This window comes from Tinamus guttatus, unplaced genomic scaffold (assembly GCF_059628265.1).
Source record: "Tinamus guttatus ecotype Peru unplaced genomic scaffold, ASM5962826v1 Tinamus_guttatus_pri_ptg000549l, whole genome shotgun sequence".
Lineage (NCBI taxonomy): Eukaryota > Metazoa > Chordata > Aves > Tinamiformes > Tinamidae > Tinamus > Tinamus guttatus.
In genome coordinates this window covers 846,448-871,225 of record NW_028289083.1, presented here as the reverse complement: position 1 = coordinate 871,225, position 24,778 = coordinate 846,448, and the positions used below count along the sequence as shown (strand labels likewise).

At 38.2% G+C, this 24,778-nt stretch overlaps 1 protein-coding gene across 1 annotated transcript in view; it reads left to right on the top strand.

Moving 5' to 3' along the window:
* The window catches only part of FYB1 (FYN binding protein 1), a 65,136-nt gene that overhangs the window by 34,529 nt on the left and 5,829 nt on the right, over positions 1 to 24,778 (top strand). The window contains exons 3-16 of the mRNA XM_088534396.1: positions 5,982 to 6,162; positions 8,144 to 8,202; positions 9,092 to 9,111; positions 9,870 to 9,916; positions 11,373 to 11,487; positions 12,961 to 13,117; positions 14,989 to 15,133; positions 17,644 to 17,672; positions 18,790 to 18,859; positions 19,397 to 19,537; positions 20,167 to 20,198; positions 21,260 to 21,329; positions 22,703 to 22,808; positions 24,512 to 24,674. Of these exons, the coding sequence (XP_088390522.1) occupies positions 5,982 to 6,162; positions 8,144 to 8,202; positions 9,092 to 9,111; positions 9,870 to 9,916; positions 11,373 to 11,487; positions 12,961 to 13,117; positions 14,989 to 15,133; positions 17,644 to 17,672; positions 18,790 to 18,859; positions 19,397 to 19,537; positions 20,167 to 20,198; positions 21,260 to 21,329; positions 22,703 to 22,808; positions 24,512 to 24,674 (1,335 nt within the window). The remainder of the gene's footprint in view (positions 1 to 5,981; positions 6,163 to 8,143; positions 8,203 to 9,091; positions 9,112 to 9,869; positions 9,917 to 11,372; positions 11,488 to 12,960; positions 13,118 to 14,988; positions 15,134 to 17,643; positions 17,673 to 18,789; positions 18,860 to 19,396; positions 19,538 to 20,166; positions 20,199 to 21,259; positions 21,330 to 22,702; positions 22,809 to 24,511; positions 24,675 to 24,778) is intronic.

Genomic DNA, 24,778 nt, shown 5'->3' with positions numbered 1-24,778 from the left:
GGAGTAGTAGATGTGTAAAGGATTGAGGACCCAGCTTGCCATAGCAACTCTCACCTGTGGAACAAAGACACTCAAAAACATTTTGCTTTAAAGAATTTTTCTTTCAAAATCTAAAACTTTTGATCAATAATGTAACTGCTCAAAAAACCTCACAAGCACTTTTTAAAAAAAAAAATGAAAACTGATGCCGTGTATTGAGAAATGCATTGAAAATTCCAAACATTTTTTTTTTCTGCAGAATGTTTGGAGTCTCCCTGGAGTGGCTAATCGTTGTCTGATTTTCTTTACATTAATAAAAAGCAGAAGGGATTGGCATCTGATCATTAGCTCAGTGATCAAAGAGAAATGGATCAAATGCATTTTCTAGACTAGAGAAAGAAGGTGATGCACTGCTCCTTAGACACGAATTGAAGACAATTCTCTCCCATGAGATGTTCAAAGGGCAGTCTTGTTCTGGTAAAGAGTTTCTTAAATACATATGTTGCTGTATAGTCATGGTGAGTAGGACGAATCGAGGTGAATTTGGGAGGGAATCTACTGTGGTGCGTGTTGCTATTCAACTCCATTTTTGTTTAGCATGCAATTTGAGACTAGAAATTTCTGGTCCAACCAAGGGATGACCTAGATGCTACAGCTTGATACATTAACCATAAGTCAGAGTCAAGTCTCTGTAACTAGATCTGTGCTGTGCAGAGGATGGAGGGTACGTTAATGCATTTGTTTCTGAGATGCACTACATTTGTTCTGAACCGACTGGAATTTCTTAACCACTGATGACTTCAAGAGCACATATGCACTATTGCTGCAGTCTAGTCAAGATGTGGCAGAAGTATGAGTAAGAAGCCAGGTCATCATTTGCCAGGATGGGATAGTTTCCTATTTTATGGGAGATAATAATTATGTTTGTGTTTGTTGCAGTATAAAGGCTTAGTGCCAGGGATTCACATACTCTTGACATAGAGGTTGAGTTGATCAGTAGGATTGACATCTTCAACCAAAGATCATTGAACTATAGATATGAACGCTTAAAAATATATTTCTCTGATTGCTACTGTTCTACAAATGTTCACAATGAGATTGCGTTCTCCATCTGTGAGCCAGTTTCTCATCTAAGCAGTGAGACGACCTTGTATTTAGGGAGGGAATAGAGATGTGACATTCCACATTTGTCAAACTTGAGTTCATATCACCCTTATACATAGGTCCAATCTTTCTTGTTTTTGAAAAGGACCAGGGAGACCTAGTCCTGGCCAAGCAGTTTCCAATGAGATTGCTATCACCTCGCCCTGTACTGCATGTATTCCTCCAAAAAGTACCTACCCCAAGCTCTGTTGAGATTTCCCTCCTGACCTTGCCACACATCTCAGGCATGATACAGCACCTCGTGAGAGTCACTAGGGGTTCCAGAATGGTGAGAGTGGATGTTTTTCACGTTCTGAAACTTGTTGTCAGACTCTTGTGACCACATAGACTACACAAGGTCCAAATAGTTAGGATTGTTTGGGGCTTTTTACTTATTTATCTTCGAATGCATTTAGGAGATGTGGAAATTATTTAGAACTGTTATATTCAGGGTGATTTATATTCAGGTTCAACAGAGGCTGTTGAACACAGAAGATATGAAGAAGAAAGGGAAGATGGGTTCTTTCTCTAGATGTTGTGTTAGCTACTGAAGAGGCATTGCTACTTCTCTTTCACAAGCCAGGAATGGCAAGGGTCAAAGTCACCAGTTATACATCAAGGCGCTTACAATGTCTTCAACTTCCTGAAGAGAGACTGTTCTACAAGAAAACATGTGACTTTTTGGTTGTTGCATGTGCAAAGATTGAGAAGGCTTCCTAAGACTTCTTTGCAACATTTTGCAAACTATAATGCAAGAGTGCTAGGATTATAAAAGAAGTTACCGCAGGTAACTAGCTCTATAATGTGATATTTGATGCTTTGTATGGGTAGTTTCTACAGCATGTTTCTCTCAGCTCCTGCGCAGCTGCACAGCTTTGGAGGAACTCGTTCCTTTTCATTCTTCTTTTTTTTTTTTTTTCTTTCTTTTTTTTTTTTGGTTAATCTCCTAACAACTTCAGCTTCTGCATCTGTTTCTTCAGCTCAGCACAGAATCTGAAAAAGCTGGGTATCTCAAGAGGGGAGAAGAGGCCATCTGGAAACCAGGGGGTTAGTGGTCAAGCTAGTGCACAGCTGTGGTCCTTAACAGTTTCCTGTGGTGTTTTGGGTGCACATGAAGCCAGGATGTAATATCAATACGGTATCTCATTCTGCGTGTCCTGAACTGACTTCAATTCCAGCACCGGTGCAGAATCTTTCTATACTCTCAGTGTAGGTACTAAGAGTCTCACATACACAAATAAACAAAAACTATTGAAATATTTTGCTAGCTTTGTCTCATTGAGCCTGATAATAACAGCTTTTTTATAGTGAGTATTGCCTTCTTGTCTAACTCATCCCATTTTCCCTCTTTTCCCTTATCCCTCTTTTCAATATTAAAGTGTTTTATACTTACAGTAGACTCAGTTAGTGTAAGTCAGACAATTGCACCTCTAAAGGCAGTTCTATAGTTAGGAAATAGGAAACAAGCAAACAAAGTTTCCATCATGACCATCCTTTAGTAACTGACAGATTCCAGCAAGATATGCAGATGAAAAGGGACAGGCTCTTCAGCCCTTTTAAAATAAGCACATAATCTAAAGTGTACCTGGCATCCTTTCCTGCCTTAATTTGCTATTGCCCTGTTCTGGCTTTCAATAGAGCTCAGATGAAAGAAATACAAGGCAGAATTTTCCTCAGTCCCACAGGTTAACCACAATGAAGTAAAAATATATGGTGGCATAATACATATATGTAATTAGGCATACAATTTTTGTGCACGTACACAACTTTATATTTGGACTATATAAATAGACAATGGAAAAGTGACATAGAGTTCACTATATTAAAGCACTAAAAAGTGTAATTAAAACCAATTAAAATTGCTTTTACAAAGATCGAATCTTTCTGTCTTCATTCTTTCTTTAGAATATATGTCTAGTCAAAAGAATTCCAGAATTTAACCCCATGTATATGCTAAGTTCTTCAGTACAATCTATCATTGTTATCAGTGACCTCAGTACAATAGGAAATTACCCCAGATAAAGTCTGAAGATAAAATAAATACTGCAGAGAGTTAAATGAGGACAGGGAGTCATGCAGAGGGAGCACAATCATTTGTAATCTCATCTTATTCAAACAAACTGTGTCTTTACTCAAAGCAAATATTCCTTAGAAGAAAAAGTAATAGAAGCAGAAGCCTTAGAAAGGGCTAAGATGCAGATTTTAACAGTAAGGAAACTTAAGTAAAACAAATGCTGTATCATAGATTCTCATATTTTCTGGAATATTAGGATGTCTTTCTGAAAGAAAAATTTCAGTCAAAATTACACATTAGTCTATCTTTAGCTGTTGAGCTCAACATATGTGTTAAATGTCATGTCTTGTAAAATACAGAGCATTGGAAGACACATAAAGAAGTTATCTAGTCTGAGATATTGTATGAGTATGTTGTATGACACTTAGAGAAAAGTTTAAAAAAAAAAAAAAGGGTTTCAAACACTAGGGCAGGTTGCCCAGAGATGCGATGGTATCACTGGAAATAATCAGAACTTGATGGAACACAGCCCTGAGAAACTTCTTTGAGAATCGCTAATACATAGAAACCAAATCTAGCTTAGGCAGCTCCCAAACTCCACAAAGTGCCAGATATCAACTTATGCCATCAATTCAGTCATTTGTATGTTCTTAAGTTTGTTCTGGTGTTCTTTACATTAAAAAAAAAAAAAAAAAAAAAAAAACTGACCTAGTATAGGACCATCTCTCCCACATCCATGTTTTTTACTTAGTATAAGAGTGTAAAAATAATGGTTCTCATCCTCTACTCTGCTTTCAACAACAATCTGAAGTGGATGCCTAGAGAACGTTACAAAAGGAGGGCAAGTAGGTAGTGATACTTCCTCACTGTCTTCTCCCAGGAACCAAAAAATTGCACATGTGGAACTGCTTGAGCCAAAGGTGTCATATTTAATAACTGTCATTGTGTTTTTCTACTGCGACTTTTTCTAGTCTCTCTTTAAACCTGGCATTCAAAATCTCCTGCCGCAAGGAGTTCCGTAGATTGTTTACATATTCTGTGGAGTCACCACCTTCTTCTCTCAAATCTACATACTTATTTGATTCTCCCCAATTCTAGTAGCAGAGAAGATGAATAATAATAATTTCATTTTCAAAAATTTAAGTATTCTTATGGTATCTTTCCCCTGTGTTGTCTTTTCAGGCTACACTGCCCAGATCACTTCAAATTCTTTTATAGAAGGCATTCTGTATTTTTGAACATCCTAGCACTTTCAAATTTTTTTTTTGAGATGAAATGACCAGAATTCAGGATTTGACAGTATTCAAGACAGTGCTATGTTTTTGTACAGTGGCATAATCATGTGTCCTGCTTTGTCATCTTTCCTATGAGGTCACTCTGCTAGCACATGGCAAAGCTTCTCAGAAGGAATTTACCAATGTCGCCTATAAAAAATCCCAGTGGAAAATTTTGTTGCTATTGTCTATTATATTACACAATATTGACTGTTCATTTCTTTGTATTCCTGCATTTTATATATTCCTCTTTTCATGGAAAAATGGGGCAAAGACTATTTGGTTTGTCCTGTGTTCAGTGTCTGGCAGAACGGGCTTCTGGAACCTCATTGCATTTCTTTCTTACTACACATCAAAATAAAAACAATGTGATTATCTCAAAAGGGACAGGTGATAAACTCCTAATACTCTTATACATACATTGTGGACAAATTGAAGCTTCTTCATTGCTTTGAAAAGTTACGAAAATACAATCTGTAGTGGATTTTGTTCCATGGGATTTCAGACTCCCAAACAACTAAAGAAAGCTCTTGCAGTGGTTTTACAAACTTTGTCAGAATATTAAGCTCTACTAAATATTTTTGTTGTGTTTAAGCCACTTTTTCTACTGATTTGAGGTTTAAGAAGATTGTAATCTTCATTATACACATGTGAACTTGTAGAAAGTCTAGAGAAGATCACAAGGATTTTTAGATTGTTATTGGTTTAACTGATGTGTGAAATTGCATCTCTCTTTTCTCCTTCTTTCTCTTCTCTTCCTTAGATTTTGTTGGACTTTCTGCCAAACAGCTAATGCTATTTTTTCCCAGTTGCTTTAAATCCACTAGGGATATTCAAACTGAATTCTAGGTTCAACATTCAAGCACTGATTTCACTTGCTCGTGTGTGAGTGCGGCCTCTGCATGCGAACTCCCAGGGAAGCAGACCGTGAGCGTTGCTGTGGTTTTCTTTTCCCTTTTTTTTACCCTGGTGCACAACGCGTGTGCAGCAGCCCACACTGTAATCATGGCTTCTGGGAGGCTGGTGCTCCGACTTGTTTTTAAGACTGCACCTGTTTGTTGAGAGCATAGCATCCCAACAGCCACTTTTCTAGTGCAGGCTTGCAAGTGTAGAAAATTGAGTCCAGTCTTTCACAGGTTAAATGACAAAAATATTTGACAATATATGGGAAGCCATGTACAGCTCTTAATTGATGCCAAATATCTTTTTCTCTCTCACACTAACCAAGAAAAACTACAGCTAGGCTGCATCTGTGTTCATGTGACGGTGTGCAGCTGGTCTTCGCAAACATTTGCAGAATTAAATGGAAACTTAGTTTTATTAACAAATTGATGTTTTTGTGTCTTTTCCACTGATGTTTTTGTGTCTTGTTTCTGGCAAGACAATTTCAAGGCCTGCTAGTAGTAAGTTCTTCTAGGCAGCGGCTCTTGATGGTGCTAAGTTAAGGCACTAAATATATCTAAGCAATAGATTCAACAACATGCTCTGTAGACTGTTCAGGTAAACAGGGAGTTTTTATCTTTGTCCTTGAGCCGTTTACTTGATAAATGAATCTGTTTTGTTATTTTCAGGCCCACAAAAGGAAGGTTTCAAGCAGCAAGTGCCTTCCTCGGCAGCGCTCTCGCCGCCTGTGCCTCCCCCACACGCTGCCACGCAGTTGCCACCTCTTCCACCAGCCTCTCACCCATCGCTGCAGGCCCCAGCGGCCCCCAGCCTGCCTCCCAGAAACAGCAAGCCCAGCTCCGAAGCGGCGTAAGTGAGCATATAAATCTGCAAGTCTATGTTATCTCGACGTTCTCTGCCTGTTGCTTCGGTCATTCTGTAGAATGGAATCATAATGGTTGGAAAAGACCTTTAAGATCAAGTCCAACCGTAAACCCATCAACATCATGCATGTTAAACCAAGTCCCTAAGTGCCTCATCTAAATGTTTCTTGAACACTGCCAGGGACAGTGACTCCATCACTTCCTTGGACAGCCTGTTCCAATGCTTCACCACTCTTTCCATGTAGAATTTTTTCCTTATATCTAACCTAAAGCTCACCTGATGCAACTTGAGGCCATTTCTCCTTGTCCTATCGGTAGTTATTCTGGAGAAGAGATCGACCCCCACTCACTACAGCCTCCTTTCAGGTAGTTGTAGAGAGCGATAAAGTCTCGCCTGAACCTCCTTTTCTCCAGACTGAATAACCCCAGCTCCTTCAGCCACCCCTTGTCTATGTCCAAGCCCCTTCACCAGCTTCATTGCCCTTCGCTGGACATGCTTCTGTGCCTCCGCATCCTTCTTGTTATGAGGGGCCCAAAACTGAGTACAGTATTCAAGGTGTGGCCTCACCAGCACCGAGTACAGGGGGACGATCACCTCCCTGGTCCTGCTGGCTACACTGTCCCTATAAAGGCTGCCTCCCTGGATTCTGGGGGAATGAGCACAGAATCACGGTATCACGGACATACTGGGGTTGGCAGGGACCTCTGGAGAGGATGTGGTCCAGCTCCCTGCTCAACCCGGGTCACCTGGAGCATGTCTCAGGATCACGTCCAGCCAGCTTTTCAGTATCCCCAAGATCAGAGACACCACAACCTCTCTGAACAGCATGTGCAAGGCTCGGTCACCCTCACAGTAAAGAAGCCCTAGCATGTTTGGAAGTCACTTTTAATAGATTGGCCCCTCCATCTATTTCATTGCTGTCAGGCAGGGGAGTCAGATCTCTCAGCAGGCAGCTGCTGTGCAGGAAGTTTTGCAAGCCTGAGGAACGGCAGCGTTGGTTGTGAAACCACCATGAGATGAATCGCTGCCTGCTGCCATGACATCTGGAGCCCCTATTGCACATTTCTTTATCCATCTACGAAACACAGCAAATGAGAGGCCAACCCTTCTGCAAAGAGTTAAAAGCAGTGGGGATCTAGTATGAAGAGAGACCAGGAGTAAGTTGTATATTAATAATGGGCAGCTCAGTGGCCAGCAGCCTGCTGCAAATAGAGGGACTATATAAGACATCAGAGAGTTTCCTGTGGCCACACATAGCAATGTTGTGACACCGTAGCTGTAAACACTCCTCTGGGCTCTGCAGAACTCAGCTGATAAAGCAGGAGAGAGGAAGGAGGGAAATGCAGTCCCTGCCCCATCTAGCGGTCAAAGCACGGGTGAAGGCCAGCAGCTCCCAGGGCCCTAGTCATCATCTTATTATTAGTGAAATGTTCCATTTTTTATTCCTCTCAGTTCAAGGTAAGTTTTGAAACTAGCATCAGAGCCCATTTACCCAATCTAACCTTCTTGCCTTTCTTCTGTGTCCCTCATTTAGACTTTATGCTAAGTCAGGGAGCAAGTCTTATCTATAACATCGTGCAAAAGTCTGTTCTTCTGCTTGCGCACTGAGTACACCTGCAAAGATGGTTAAAAAGCCTAACAGATTCTTTCCACTCAGTCAGCCCATCTGCCTGTTGTATTTCCTGTTTCATGCTCATCTCCATGGTATGGGAGCACCTTTGGCTCATTTGTTTTCTTCTTTTATACTCAGGATCAAGGTTTCCTTATGTAAAAAATCAAATTGCTGTCAAGAAGAACAATTGAGAGAATCTCTTGGGTACTTTAGTAGCATATAGGATTCAACAAGCTGCCTAGGCATGGTCTAAAATAAGTGGGAAAAAAAAGCACCAAAACACTGGTAAATGAAAACACAGTCATATAGACCATCTTCATAGGTTTCACATATGCCATTTTTTCTTATTCACAGAACTCCAGACAATGAAGAAAATTATGATGATGTTGAATTTGATTCACAGAGTAAGATGGGTATGTTTTAATTAACAGCAGATACTCAAATCTGTAAGCATACAGTATTTATAAGATAAGCAAAAGCATACTGTATTCATAAGTGACTTGTGTAACTAATTATACTGGTACAGCAGTCCAATACATGAAGAAAGTTGTCTTATAACACTATTTGTTCTATAATTAATATGACAGACTCTCAGGAAGTGCCTTAAATATCTTCTCTACCCCCCGCCTTTTGGTTAGAAATATATCAGGATGTTATGTTACCAGATTTTCAAATCCAATCGAAAACAAATGCTTCTCGTTTTGATTTAAGGTTGTGTGTTCTGGCGGAACAGGAATTGTTTTGTACTCAATAAAAAATAAATAAAATAAATCATTGATTGTGCTTTTAGCACAAGTTAAAACGCTTTGTGACCTGCCTTGAATAGGCAGCAGAGGGTTGCAGGGTTGTGCCAGGAGCAGCCGGAGGAGCAGATCGTGACACAAAGAATTTCAGTCTGCCTTCTGCTCACTCCTCAGGAGGATCGGTCCGTGCCAGGCGCCGGATGCATCATTGAGCATACTGGCCACCCTCGCTCTATGGCTCTGTGGGCTGTGGAGCTGAAACCAGCTCTCCTCCCACCCAGCTGAGGAAGAAACAGCTTCACAGAATCCTCTCCTGCAGTGCAGGGCAGAGCCTGCCTTGGTAGACGCACCCTTGAGCTCCTTACTCAACTGTGGGGCTGGTGCGAGCAGGGGTTTAGTTGGGTTTTAACAACTATTTAAATAGACGTGTTAAGGCAGGAGTCTACATATACTTCTAGTTAACATCACCTGTGCTATTAGCAATTTATAAATAGTTAGCACTGGAATTGTTTTCTCTGTAGCAAAAATTAATACCCTGTTTTTACTTTTGGTCATATAGGTCATGGAAGTATAGAAGAGGTAAGTGTTACCATCCATGATAAACTGAAGAACTTACAATTTTTATTACAAAGCTACAAATTTAGTAAAATTATTTCAATGGTTTAGTAAAATTTATTGCAGAATTATCTCAGTATATTGCCAGTAAATTGCAGAAGCGCTTATTATGAAGGACAAAAATAAAACAGAGTATGTAGAGCAAACTGGAACTAATTATTAAAGCTGGCTAGACACCAAAAACTGATATAAAAAAACCCCTTCTATTTCTGCTGACATTTTATTTCACCAAAATTTTCCAGAAACAAGGGCGCTATTTTATTCCAGTGATAAATCACTAGTTTCCAGTAAGCACAGATTTGTCCTGCTGTCTTCCAGTACCTGTCTAGATTAGAGCTAAGCCAGTCTTTGGGACCTTAGTCTGGGTTCCACCTAGGTCCCTTGCACTCCATTTTACCTACTCCTTACTCTGTTACCCTGTCTTGGCAATGCAATCATCAGTGCAGATAGATACAGTCTTTCCAGAACTAACACTGCAGCCTCTGCTTTGGATTTAACAATATACCAGTGTGATGGTAGCAGTCTGGAAATTGATAGTTATGGTATGATAAGCCTGAAGTCAGAACTAACATATAGTGAGTTTGGGTTTGGAAAAAATAAATGAATTTGTATTTTGCTGTAAAAGTTTCTATATCATTTATATGAAGTTTACATAGCAGGTAAATGTTCTTCATTTCATTCCAAATGTATTTAGGCCATTGAAAACTGCATTTTTCTTATAGGGCCAAGAAAGTGCTGAAGAGATGTATGAAGACATAAATAACGTCAGGTAGTAATTTTAAAACGTATGGCCTGTTGTATCCGTTTTTATCAAAGGCTTGCTGACAAGGCATTTGGCACTAAAGTGTGATTGATGTCCCTGGTAGGCATTAATTTCTTCATTCATTTTACCTAGAGAAAGTCAGGTTGTTCACAGGTTATTTCCCACATCGATGTGATATGTCCTGGAGTGGAAAAAGTCTTGTGATAAAATAAGGTAATTGTTGTGATCTAGGTAACAGAAGTATCTGACTTCTGATAATATGTGGATCAGTATTTCGAATTACAGCCTGTGAGGGAAAATAAGATCAGTCCCTAGGTACTTACAGCCTGGATAGATTATTAAGTTGTGGTTATTTTTCGTGTTTCCTAGATAAATGTATTTAGAGCTCTTAAAGCTGCTGGTTTTATAATTCTCATGATCAGAGTCCCCTGGCATATCTTCAGAGTCTGAATGTGAGCCCTGCTCAGTCTTTTGCCTCAAACCCCTCACCGAGTCTCTCAACCTACTGCTGAGAGCCTAACCTAAATGTTCCATGTTGTCACCTGACAAGACACAAAGGAAAATTCTCATTCTTTGGCACAAATAACAATCTAAAATTCCCACTCCATGTTACCTTGCTTATGATGTGAAATGACTTTCAACAGTAATTTATTGTGGAATTGCTATGAACATGGATAATTTAGAAAGCAAACAACTGAAACAAGCACACCTCATTCAGTCTATTTTTTGAACTTGGGTATATCACTTTAGCAGGGGGATGGAAAAAAAGGAGGGGGGCGCCTTACTCAGACCAGTTCCGTAGGGTTTGTAGCACATGGTTATTCCAGAGAAACCCTTGGCAACAACCTGCAGAGCTTACCTACAGTCCTGGCTGCATACCAGGGCTCACACCTCAGTACCATGCAGCCCCTAAGGCACAGCATGCAGTGTGCTCTGGCAGGTTAGGTACGTTCTTGATGCAGTACAAAAGAGTGGCTGCTGCTTGTATAAACATAGCTGCAATAGCTTTTAGTTAGGTTTAAAACAGCAGTCCAGTCGTGGCTGCATCAGGCTCCTTCAGACCAGGCTGCAGCAGTCACCACTGATGGCCCCAATAAAAACTTAGCAGTTGCAGACAGTGCCACAATGCCTGGACTGCTACCAGCTTCCAAAGTTGCTTGCTAAAATTAGCAAGTAGATGTTTGGTCGTGTACTTGCAGAGCCAGTCTTTTGCTTTCTGAGAACCCTCTGCCATCCTGTCATCTTGAAGAGACCAATGTAAATTATGTGTGTAGCATAAGAGAAGGTGCTCTTTCCTCTGTTGCAGACCAGCCATACTGGGGTATAATATGTCCTTGATATCACTGAAATAAATCTTTTCCCATCACATACATTTTTTTGTCCACCTCGGGTAAGAAATCTCTAGTGAGACATGTTTCAGTGCTGCTGAACCCAACATTTAGTCCCAGCAATGCATTTTTAGATCAACAGAAAAAGAGAAGAAGAGGGACAAAGAAGAAAAGAAAAGAATGGACCAAGAGAAGAAAGAACAGAAGGAAAAAGAAAAGAAAGAGCAAGAAGTCAGGAAGAAGTTCAAAGTAAGTTCTTTGTTTTGTAGTCCAGAAAAGGGTATGTGAGAAGCATTATTTAGCCATGCCCAATTTGGAATACAGACTTCAGAGAGCTCAGGAGCCTGGATAAATTCTAGGTAAAGGTTTAATTTAACTGTTTTTATGTTTGGCATATACTTGATTGCAAAGTCTATATTGACTGAAAAGAGTCAAAGAGTTTTTATTACATTTTCTGTTAAATCCTCTTCTGTTCTTTCCATAAAAAAAAAAAAAAAAAAAAAAAACCTCTAAGAAATGTCCCTTTATTTTCTATTTCAGTCATTTTACTTCACTAGAATAGCATCAAAAGTGGGGATTGGAACCCATACACTTAATGTTTTTTGTTTAATTAGAGCCAGATATAGTAGGATTCTGCCCTCAGGAGAACTCGGCATTAGGAGTGGCAAATCTGCCAGTCGTTTTCTATTAGCCACTGCCTGCTCTTAATCTGCTGCTCAGCTCCTTGCAATCTCAGAGCGGGTAGTGGGTGGCTTTGTTTCACTCCCTGTCTCTTACACTCTGAACACAGTAAAGTCAAAGTAATTCTCTCATTTCATAGCCTTGGTCTGGCTGTGGAGAGACCGACATGTGACAATAGTTGAGGAAAATAAAAAAAATTAATAGTAAGTGATAATAGTGTGGTCTACGTGGCGTTTTGCAGGGTGTTGGCCTCAAGTCTCCTTGATAGAGCCTTCTCCCACATCTGAAAAGACCAGCTCTGTGAAGTGCAGACATTAGCATATTGAAAGATTTCAGACTGCAGACTGCTCTCTTGTGGACATTAAAAATATAGTATTATTCTTAAATGGAAGGAAATACGTTTAACTGCACATTTTCTTTTCTATTGCCACCTACACAGGATAGATATTCCTAAACTAGTCTATAATTGTCCACAGCAACATCTAGAAGGCCTCATATATCTTACAGCCATTATACATTGAAGTAAAAGGAGTTTCTCTATGACATATGCTACAGATTTCACGGAGAAAGCTGAATTCTAGTAAACAGTATGATCATCTCTTGTGGGTACTTGTGGGACCATTTGTAGAGCAGAAATGTAAACACTGAACATTATGTGGTAGACTTATGTATGTTTATGAATATTTACTCATATTAGTGGCCCCACTGAAACTACATTGAGCCGTCCACTGGAATAAATACATACTGTTTTGTGAGGGAAGGTTTCACAGGTGAACCTGTTGGTTTTAGTGTTAGTATTTCTGTGATTTTGCCAATCACTCTGTTAGCTAATTTATTGCCCTGTTGTAGCCCTGCCTTCACATCCTCGCTTACCAGTTTAAATTGGGGATAACAAAAATGCTCATTTATTTGCATAGAGTGTTTTAAATGTCAATGAAACAAATAATCATCATTACAATTATTTTATCTTTTGCCAGAATGTTGTGAGAAAAAAATATTTTCTCCACATCTGTGATTTATTCTGTCACTCCTTCTATGCAGTTAATGGGACCCATTCAAGTCCTTCATCAGGCACGAGCTTGTACGGACTACAAGGGAGGAAAGAATGAGCTGACTGTCAAACAAGGGGATCAGATTGAAATCATTCGTCTCACAGACAACCCAGAAGGAAAGTGGCTAGGCAGGATAAAAGGATCTTGTAAGTTCTGCTTCTTCACTATGTTCCTGAATGTTTTCAGTGTGCAACAGCAAACCGGTGAGCACACGCAGTATAATATAATGCATGCTGTAATGCAAGGAGTAGCATTAATGAGGCTGAGTCAGTGGCTACCAAAGCAAGTAATTACCACAACTCACACCACTGTGCTTACCTGGCATGTGGGGCTCACTTCATGGTAGGAAGTTATTTTTTAATGCAATGCAACATCTCTAGGCACAAAAATAAGTCAGGAACGATATGTTAGTTCATGCAGCTATTGGGAGATAATCAGATTTCGAATTGGCATTAGGACTTGGCTCTGTGCAGATAATGATGTTGACTTTCTCATATCTTTGCCTTAAAGTGAATCTACCACACAGAACTGAAGAATATAAGGTCTTGTTCTAAGAACCTAAGAACCTTAAGAATATAAGGTAACAAGCTTATATTCTCAGGTCTATCCTATTCCTATTGTAACGGAAAGATTCTAACTCTCAGTTAAGAATTTTATCCTGATTTCTAGCCTTTTTTTTTAATCTTGAAAACCAGGATCTCACCAGTGAATAATTATGGTAGGATACACTCTTAAAACGAGACCTTATATTCTGATGATCCGACTCCTGAATTAGATCAAAGACATTAAGACTGATCCATAAAATCAATGAAAATCATAAAATTCATCAAAAAGCATTAAAAACACTTGCTTGATTTTTAAGGACAGTAATATGACCATCAAGTTCAGTAAGACTGTTCATACATATGGAAGTGGACAGTACAACCTGAGCATTTTGCAGTGCTGGCTGTAAAAAGACATACTTGGAGTTTTGTAAATAAGTCTTTTGCTCTGATCGTTTTGTAAGTGAGAAACAAATCTCAGTGAAGGCTGGAGGAAGGGTATTTTCTTGAGCACATGCAGTTAATTAATTAATTTACACTATCTTTTCATAAACTGATGTTTGCTTCAGCTGTACCAGGCATGATGTTTTATCAGTGCTTAAGCATTAAGTGTTCACAGGCCCATAATGGAAGGTCTGAATGGAGATTAAGCAACAGAGGAAAATAAGTTATGATCATTCAAAAGAAGTGAGAAAAAAGATGTTTATTATTTGCCACCAAGTGTCTATCATTAATTAAATCTAGTTAATTATTATTCACATGAAGCTTATGGAGAGGGAAGCACTCTAGGGCTTATTCAGAAGTAGCAGAGTGGGAATTTTTCTATTCTCGAGGACCATGTGAGCATTTTTCCCTTTGAGAAAATACACTCCTGCCCCATTTTCATGCAGACAGCATGTCTGCTGCAGAGAGTTACCAGTTTCAGGCCAGCTGCTCTGCTCCAAGTTTCTCCCAAACCAGCGTGCTCAGGATGGGAACTAGATCCCCTTAGTGAAGCTCCGCAGGGAGAGCAAGATAGCTCCACTGTGTCTACCAGACCAAAGCACAATCCATGCAAGCCAAATGTTTCTTCCTTCTAGTGATCTCTCAGGATATTTATGTCAGGGACCATCCTAAATTATGATACTAGACTGCAGTGGTCCCGAGCTCAGCACACAAAAGGAGCCTGTGCCTGCCTTGCTCCCTGGAGTCTGCACAGTGAACTCTTCTGCTGTACCTGAGAAGCAGAGATAGGTGCTGTTAACTTTCACCAGCTGAGGAGGGTTTGGGGGGATATCTGAGACAGATATGGAATTTGTAGGTGTGAAGATGGTTGAAGGCTCTATTGGAGACTGTTTAAAATAAAATGGTTCGATTAAAGTGATCAGAGATACAGAACAATCCAATCATACTGATTCTGAACCTGCTGTTTCACTCACCAATCCACGATGATCTTTTTACTGGCTCTGCTTAATTATATGGTTTCGTTCATTTAGATGGATACGTTAAAACAACTGTGGTGCAGATTGATTATGATTCTTTAAAAAGAAAGCAACAACCAACTATCAGAACCGCTGTGAAACATGCAGACAGTGACCAAGAAGTGTACGATGATGTTGGAGAGCAGGACAGCATCAGCAGGTACGTATAGAGAACATATTCAAGGGAAGTAATGATTTACCAGAGTTAGCCTGGACAGGGGAAATCCTACAACTGCCAACCACATTCTTGTCATAAAAGAAAAGTAGTCATTTATGTAGGAAGTACATAATCATTTTATTAATGATAAAGTAGTTAGAGGAACAAGAATGGACTCTGGAATCCAGCATCTAAACACTCATATGTGGGAGGAATTGATAGCACTGGAAACAAAGCTGTGGTAGGAAACAAAGCTGTAGTATTGCAACCCAAAAGAAAATGAAAGCAAAACATACAAGATTTTACAACTCACCCACAGGAAGCACAGTTCTCTGCCCTCCATCTCTTTTCTTGTACTCTGTCCTTTGAGGTCACATATTGTCTTTTCTAACACGCAAGAATAACATACTGTAAAAGCAAAAGAAACTTACTTGCACAGAAAGCTCCTTATCACCCTCACTGCTGTAGAACTTTGGCCTCTTCTTTTTGAGGAGAAGGAAATTCTGGAAGTGTGACTAGCATGGCCCTTGGGGCAAGACTATGGTTAGCATGATTAGTTCTAACAAAAGGCCAAACAAACCCCATGAGATGGGTATAAGTTGTTTTTTGACTATATCAGAAACTTCTCCTGCAATCTCCTGTGCATTTGCAATGCAGTGCCACATTACAGCCCCTCTGCTTCAGTGTGCCATATTATTGAGGTCAAACTGATCTGCAGCTGGGGAAATGTCATCACTGGCAGGCTGCCATGTTTGCTTACAGCTAATATCCTAGTGGCCTTCTGACAAGAGGCTATTCTGCCACATGCCTTAGTGTGATGCTGGTATCTTTGGTACCTGATGTCACATAAAAGTCTACTTCTGTCACCTGATCCAACAAACCAGCATTCATTCTCCATGATGTGTCCTAAAACAGAATCTTATGCACTAGGATTCAAATGAGACACCTGCATGTAGGTGTTGAGGATTGTAGTGTACAGCATAACCCTCTTGAAAGACTCATCCATTGCACCAGTGCATAGAGTATTTCCAAGAGCCTTTGCTTAGAGGCCTGGCTGGAATAAAGAGATCACAACTGGCTGACTGCTGGGTCCAGCAGGCCCTCAGCTGGGACATCCAGTGGGATGGGGGTGAGGATGGACAGCTCTGTGAGTGCCAGGAACAACCTTTGGAAAGATTTGCCTTCAGGCTGGCATTCTTTAAGCAGCCGATAGAGTGATGTGATATTCTTGCAGGTTGCACAACATCAGTTTCCCTCACCACACATTGATCTCATATCATCATAGCTTACCCAGAGGCTTAAATCAAGTTACATTTGTTGTTCCAGGCTGTAGGTAATCTGAGTATCAGGTACTACATTGCAAAAGTATCTTGGGTCTATCTTTTCATTATGGCTAGTATTACAATTAACCACCTCAAAGCAAAGTATGTAGAAAATGCTTTAAATTCAAGCAAACGAGTACTTACACTGTTGTATATGAAAGTAACAATATAACGAACTTGGATGAATGAATGGATCAGATTCATTCAGGACTTTTTGGCATGGAAGTGTAGCCAAAGCCTTGCTTCAGAAAGTTTAAGATCTGAAAATAATTGCAGTTACTCTGAATTTATCAGTTTCTTTATTTATCATTAAAATATTGGGCTAATATGAAACTCTTGAAATGTTAGAAAGGTGCAGCTGGAGCTTTAAAGCATCATCCAGTAAAAGCTAGTTGAGCATTAAGTTCATTTGTTTTGTCTCATGAAAATCCCCTCTTGAAGGGGGATATAAGGAGATATAAAGATCTCTAAGAGATATAAATAGAGTGAACTGTTATAGATATAAGAGACTGTTAATTTGCTTCTCTTTGAAATCAAGTGTCTTTTTATTGGAAATTGTAACAACATTTTAAGGATTTATGAGTAAATGTACTGCTCTGGTGAAAATTCGCAGCTCTATTATCTCCAATGTATCTGCATTAATTTGTGCAAATACAGAATTTGTATCAGAGCTTTACTTACAAAATTCTGTGTCCCGATCCCTTTTTTGCATTATCTAGAGAAGTTATAGGTAACTCTCTCTTACTCTTCTTTTAATTATTGTGAATCATGCTTCATAATCTTTCTTCTGTTTTGTGATGAATTACTTCCATGAAAAAATCAAAATATTTTCTTCCCACTTTACCTCAATCTATTAAAAATTAATGCCTCCTCATCTGACAGCTAATTCACTCATGAATTGGAAGACATGTTTTCTTTAGCATTATTGAATAGGCAACTACAATTTGTGCCTAGAAACCAGTGGGAATGTGGTAAAGACAGAGAAAAGAAGAAATGGCACATGTAGTTATTGCTTATTTAAAACATGCAAGCACGTGCCTAAGCTTTCAGTGCAGAATTTGTAGTGCCCAGCTAGCAATGTAGGCAAAAGGTTTAGAGGTAATAACCGCAAATTGATGGGTGATTGTTATGTTTTGTTTTTTCTAAATAGTGACTGTTTTTCTTTAAAATCTCTCTTATTTTGCTTTTCAGCCAGACTCCTGGTCAAAGTGGAACTGAAAGTAAGTTCTGCAGATGCTTGGGTTGTGAGGGTGGGAATTATTTCTGTGCATTGCTTGACTTCAAATCCAGACCTTTACAGCATCCAAATAATGAAGTAATTTCCCATAAACATACCAAATGTTAACTGGCAAGAAAAAAGGACCTAATGGCCAAATGCGCTTTCTTTCCACCTATCAAAACTCAGATGAAAAAAGTTTTATCTTGAGATTCAGTGAATCAGAAGCATGCCAGTAACTTCAGATCTTTTTACAGATGTTTTTTTGAGATGGTAAATTATCCTCCAAAACAGCATAGACATAACTGGAAAAATATTAATATGACCAAGAGTGTCTGTGCAAGAGAAAGTCAGTTCTGCACCAGCCAGCAGTATTGGCAATCATCCTCCACTTCCAGCAATATTTTAGTGTCTTAATCAATATGACTGCTGTACACTGTACACTGTCAAAAACACACATTCAAAATAAGTTTCCCTTTTGGTAATGCATATTTTCATGTAGCGTTCTTTGCTGATTATGAGAACACAGCTCATCTTCTTAGCTTAGAGTTTAGCTACTCGTCATGGGAGAGGCATCCCTAGCACTGCGGGAGGAGGCTGCTGCCAGCCCAGCAAAGGTTTCAGTGACCGGGGCCTTCGTTTGGGCAAGGGCGGTGAGCCAGCCCTGCACTGGAGGAGGTGGTGCCCACAGGTCAAAACTGAGCCTGGAAGGGGAGCTTGCATTGCTGGTGCTTCCCTGGATGAACACAAGATGTCACTTGCTGAGAATGTTGTCCTGGCATCTTCTGCCATCGCTAGAGTAACACACAAAAGTTTAAAAGCCACCAGTCATCTAGTAATTTGGCCCCAAAAAGCCTATCTGGCATTTCAAATTCATTTTTTTTTTCATTATTCGTGTTTTCACTTTGGCACTGTCATGTATAAATGCTGTGGACAAGGTGTCCTAATGCTAAGTGTACATGGCTCTTTTAATAAATAACCCATGCCTGTTTACAGAAATGATCCATTTACAAGCCTGCTGCAAAAACATTTATCAGACACACTTATAAGGCCAGTAACTAATGCTCTGCTTTAACAGCATTAAATTTAATTGCATTAACTTGCTGTTTGATCTGTTGAAGTGATGTTCCCTCCTCCTCCTCCTGATCAAGAAATTTATGATGGGATTGATGATGAAGATGTTAGTATTCGGTAAGATTTTATATCATTGAAGTAATTTTTTTCTTTACCAGACTACCATTGTTTTGTCTTTTAGTATTTTAAAATTTGGGATAATAATTAGAAAGTATTGGGATGATCAGCAAATGAGTATATGTCAGAATGGATCCATGAAGCTACAAAAAAAAAAAAAAACTTTAAAAAACCTTCTAGAGAAGTTTGTTTTGTAATTAGTTTGGTGGATATGTCAGCAAAAGTAGTGGCAGTCATGAAAACCCCCAAATCCCTGACTGATCAGTACTGACACGAAAATAATAAAATAAAAACCTACCTTGGTTATTTGAAACAGGAAAGAGGCAAATTGCTGATAAGTATCTATACCTGTAAATATCTCTAAATGACCTCAAATATATATTTCCAGCTTAGTATTTTAAGCAGTAAATATACTCATCTAGTGATATACTGTGTTGTCATTGTTAAGAACTATGTACATTGGTGGAGAATTGAAAGTGGACCTTTTAAAAAGGATGTTACATTTTACATTGTGATAATTGCGTGCGTACTCCAAAGGTCTGTATCACAGGATGAAGATAAGACTGATAGCTGGTCCTGGGGAATTTTGAAGAGACTAAAGGTCAAAGATAACAAAAAGAAAAGTGTACGAGAAAAAACAACCAAGGTCAATGGGGAAGAAGATAAAGGAGATTTGTTGTAAGATTCTTCCAGGAAATCACAGTGCACTATAACTAATTCTAATAAGGCATTGATCACATGCTACTAACATGTTCTCACAGCAGCCTAATAAATCATGCATCTGATTGCACCTCAGAGCAATACTTCACCGCAAAAATACTGATCTCCTTTCTTTTCATCTTCATACTATATTTTTTTGTTGCATGAGGCCAGTAACTAAAATATAATGATTTTTTGTGTGTGTGGATAGCACTGAAATAATCCATCATCTTTATGCCAGCCCAATAATATAAATTTGCTCACTAGTACAATGTAGCTGGGATAAAGTGGTAAATCTAGTGCCATTAACCCAAATTGTAGGAATAATGTGCCAAAGAGAAAAATGCAAAGATTTTTCTCTGCCCATCTTACCTAGATGTTAACTCAGCAACTGGTGTTTTCACTACCATCTTTTCCCATTCAATTCTGAAATACTTTAATTCAGTGGTAAAAATGTGTTTATTTCATGAGTATTTTTAGTGTTAGCAGAGCTTCACAATGTCTAGAGATTACTTGGCCATTGTGTTGCAAGTTTTTTTAAATGATGTAGATCACGTGAAAGCCTATTAATATGAAACAAATAGTTAATGAACATCTTTTCTTTTCAGCGTGACTTCTCCAACAAAGCAGGATGGAAAAGGTAATAATTAGTCCTTTTTTCTTTTTCTCCATATAGATTCCCGATTCTTTTTTTTTTTTTTCTGTATATATTGCTATATATCATGCTAATCACATAAACACTACATCCAAGGAACAAAACATGATGTCCCAATGCTTATCCAGTTCTGGTAGAAAAACTTCCAATGTTATGACTCCTTTGGCTGCAGACAGGGACATACTGATATAGTGCAAGCTCTCTAGAAAGAAGCTTAAAGTGCTTTTTAAGAAGTCAAAATTTTTCTGTGCGAGAGACTTCCATAGATTCATTTTACTGGACATTCATTATGAACAGATGCATTTGGAAAGAAACACTTACTGCAGACTTTAAAAATAAACAGATGCTCATTGTTATTTTTAACACTTGCAGTCTCTCTGTAAGATAACAAATGCTTATAAATATCAATCCCGTCATGGAATAAGAAGCAAGTTCTTAAAATTCTAAAGGCCATTGCCTGAACCGAGTTCTTAATATTTTATCTCCTACTGTGCCATTTTTAGCCATGGATTTGATGAGTTCAGCAACTGTTTTCCTTCTTCAAAAATGCTGGATATGATTCAAAGTATATTCTTGGGGTAAGAATACTTTTCATTGCTTTGGCATTCCCCTATGGCCTAAAAGCTAACATATGTAATTCATATCCACTTTCGGGCATGTTTACATTGACAAGAATGCTGTAGAAGTGCATGAAACCCTGAAAATATACTTTGATACAACACAGTGGGAAATAGCCTAATTAAAATAAAGATTAAAGGCTATTGCATTAGCCAACATGTGCTAAAACTTGCTTCAGTTTAAGAAGATTAAAATATCAGTGAATACCTGTTATTATTAATAGAGTCTTATTCTGAAAAGGGTGGTGTATGTTTTGCGTAGCACACTGTGCAAAAGGGAAAGCTGAGTTACTACATATGATTAATGGCTACAATATTTACTGCAATTTCTTGTCAACTTGGCTATACTATGGTAGATTGCAACACACTGTGTTCACTGCTCAAGGTTCACAGAATAAAATTCCATTCTTTTTTACACTGTTCTTTCAGACTGTGGAGACAGTGATGTTTATGATGACGTAGATTCCTCAGACTTCCCTCCTCCACCAGCTGAACTCAGGCAAGTGAACATGGGAATTATTCCTCTCATTAGAAATCTTTAAGACACTGTGATACATATTCAAAGTATTTACTAGAGGCAGGTTGCTACCGTTGTACGCTTTGTTCAGTATTGTCGCGCTTTGTCATTCTCATAACTCTACCTTTGACAATTACAGATGTTCTTTCCTTCTGTTTTAAATTGAAACAATTTGAGTATTAGAATAAATAGACATGCTTTGAATTTCCGCAAATTCGAATCCTGATAGATAAGACGCGCAACTGAATGCATGAGTTAAAGATCCTCCTTTGAAAGTGCTCTGTATGCAGTCCTCTTCCTGTAAAAAATTGAGGACTGCTCGGATAAGCACTGTATTTGATGTCGGCTGCTCTTGTGAGAAAAAGAGATAGTGCCTTATGTTACCAGTATGAAACACATCTGAAGTGCAAAGTTAAATTCCAAAATCTTTTATCCCTGGACCAGGAAGTTAGGGCCACCTTAGCAGCACAGATCTATTATGAGCACAGGTGAATATCTGACCGCAATTTGTTGCTTTCTGCCATCACTGACTTCACTCAGGGGAAGCTGCAAAGAGTGCAATGCAATAACCTAGTCCAGAAGCATCCAAACAGAGAGAGCTTTAACTGTGTATATCCAGAGGAAAGGATACAACCCACCTTAATGTAGGCTATTCAAGCACACTCATACCCATTCTTCATAACGGGAGCTGTCATCTGCAGTTCTAGGCAAATTAGGAAACTACAGAGTCGGACCTTAAATTCCCTAGTACATGGTGAGGAAAGGCAGTTAAGGAATTGAAGCCCTGCCATGCCCTTTGGCACAAATCAGCATGGATGTGGAAAAAACGGTAGAGCTCAAAATGGATCCTTAGTTTTGTACATGCCGAGCACTCCCTGGAGTAGAAAGGACTTATATATACACATAGGTATTATGGCAGCTATTATATAAATATATGTAAAGGATAAGACAGTCCAGGTGCCGCCACAGTGGGAAATCTTATATTCAGCCTATTGTAGACTTCAAAAAAATGGTCTCTTGCCTAAAGATTCTAAAATGATGTGTGTTATTTATAAAATTTTTGGTAATTGTAAAGCTTCTATTGCTATATTGACTAGATGCTTTGAGAAGATACACATATTTAGTTATATAGCAAATATATTAATGTTAGAACTCCTGAAAAGATAAAAGTTTGAAAAAACCCTCCTGCCCTCCAAAATCAAGTCTCTATCGTATTATAATTATCTATATTAATTTTGTAGGAAGAAAAGAAGATATATATGAAAATAAATAAAATTTCACTGAAATTATCAGGAAATTTGTCAATATCTCGTATATATTGCTAATTCTGTTTTATCTGTAAACTTGTGTTTTAGTTCATCAAAATCATTCAGCCTTGGAAAAGGTAAACAAGATGAAAAAGATGCACGAAAGCTGAAAAAGATGGAAAGAGAAGAAAAAGAATTTAGAAAAAAGTTCAAAGTGAGTTTTGTTCACACACAATGTAAAGACCTGTATGTCTCTAATTTGTTTCCTTTAATTTGCAAAAAAATCTATCATTAACCTGTGGATTGAATGTTCAGATTTAATGGTAGGATATATACCAAACTTACTTTTTTAAACGGATTTTAAATTCCTTTTTTTTTTTCTGTTAAATGCAGCTCTTGCAAATATTTTCAAAAGAATATAATTGATTTCACTGACACTGTGAGAGCAACAAAAAAATCCTCAGCTTGTAGTATAAAAAACTACGTTGTTTAAATTGATATTTGATAATTTGATAAATTTGATCGAAAATTAAATAGAATGTCACCAAAAAGTAGTTTAAAGCTGTGTAGAAGAACTAACTCAGCAAACATCTATAATAATTCTAGGCATTTATGGCTTAGAAAAAAAAAGGATAGAAAAAGACAATAATTATTTGGTTCTCAAAATGCTTCCCATTTCTGCTGTGGTAGGAAAATATTCCTGATATTACACATGCTCAGCACACAGAAAATTATGATTTGATCAATTTCACATCATACATAAAAAGTTAGTACTTAAATTAAGACTTTGCAGGATTTATAAACTGTGGTCAGAGAAGAAACTGGCTTGATCTAGAATTTGGTTTTCATCTACCACTCTTTTTTTTTTTTTTTTGCTGATGTTAACAGCCATTAATAAGAAATCATGTGCATTTTTAAAATTGTTTATGTAACTATTTCAGCTGTTTCAATTTAATGCTATATAAAAATGTAGAAACCAATGTAATTCTACACAGGATAAACATGCAAGGCATTCATCACTCATTCAACTTCTCAGAAAAGTTATTTTCAAAAATCAATTAACACCCAGAGCTTTTGAAAATCCTAGCTTTGAAAACTACAAGTTTTTACCAGCAGAATTTTTGTTTCAGGCTTGACACAAGCAAATTTTCATGGCTTAAAAAATGGGTGGGATTTAATATTAACAATACAATTCACAATGAATTATAATTCATAACATTGTCATATTGATATACAAACCTTGTAAGAGATCATGCACCTGAGTAATAGCCCAAACAGATTTCATGCATTTTGTCAGTGTTAAGACTATGTCATGTAGAAAAAGGAAAGATGGTTTGTTTTTCATATAAATAATATTTATCTCCTTTGTGAGAATATGGAAGCATAATACTTTTGCTTTCTCAAGTGGAATTTGTGGAATTTGGCTAAAAAATGAATAAACTTCCCAACTTGGAGATGCTTTCAGAGTAGGGGACAAAACTGACTAAATAGAGACAAAGAGTGAATATCTGATTTTAGATTCTGGATCCAGATTGGAGCTATCATGCTTTGACTTTGTACCACTTTCTCATTTGTAATTGTTTCAACAATCTGATAAATAAGCTGGAAATCTCTTAGATGAATAAAACGTACAACTTATATCCTTGCTTAATTAAATAACACCTACAGTTTATATCCTTGCTAGGGATTCGGATCTTCAAATCTCTGACAGTCAACATGACCAACAAGCCTCAAAATGATCATTTGTAAGGGCTAATAGTGAGCATGGACACAGACACTAGAAAGCATAAACAATTTTTCATCTAACTTTCAGAAAGTTAGCAATAAAGGGGGCTATATAGTTATAAAACAATGAATCAAGATCGTAGTTTTTGCATTAATATTTTTATCCAGCATCTCTTTTCTTTATTTTTGCAGTTTGAAGGTGAAATTAGAGTTCTTTACTCCACCACCACAATCCAGGATTTACCTCAGAGAAAGTGGGGATCTAAAGATTTACAGGTTAAACCAGGGGAGTCTCTTGAAATTATAGAAAATACAGATGAAACCAAGGTCCTGTGCAGGAATGAAGAAGGAAAATGTAAGTTTTGTTAAAAGGCTAGTACAGAATGCTTGTGCTATGAATTAGACTGCTAGAGACGATTGTTCAGTGCACAACTTGAATCAGAAAAAAATAGTCTTCCC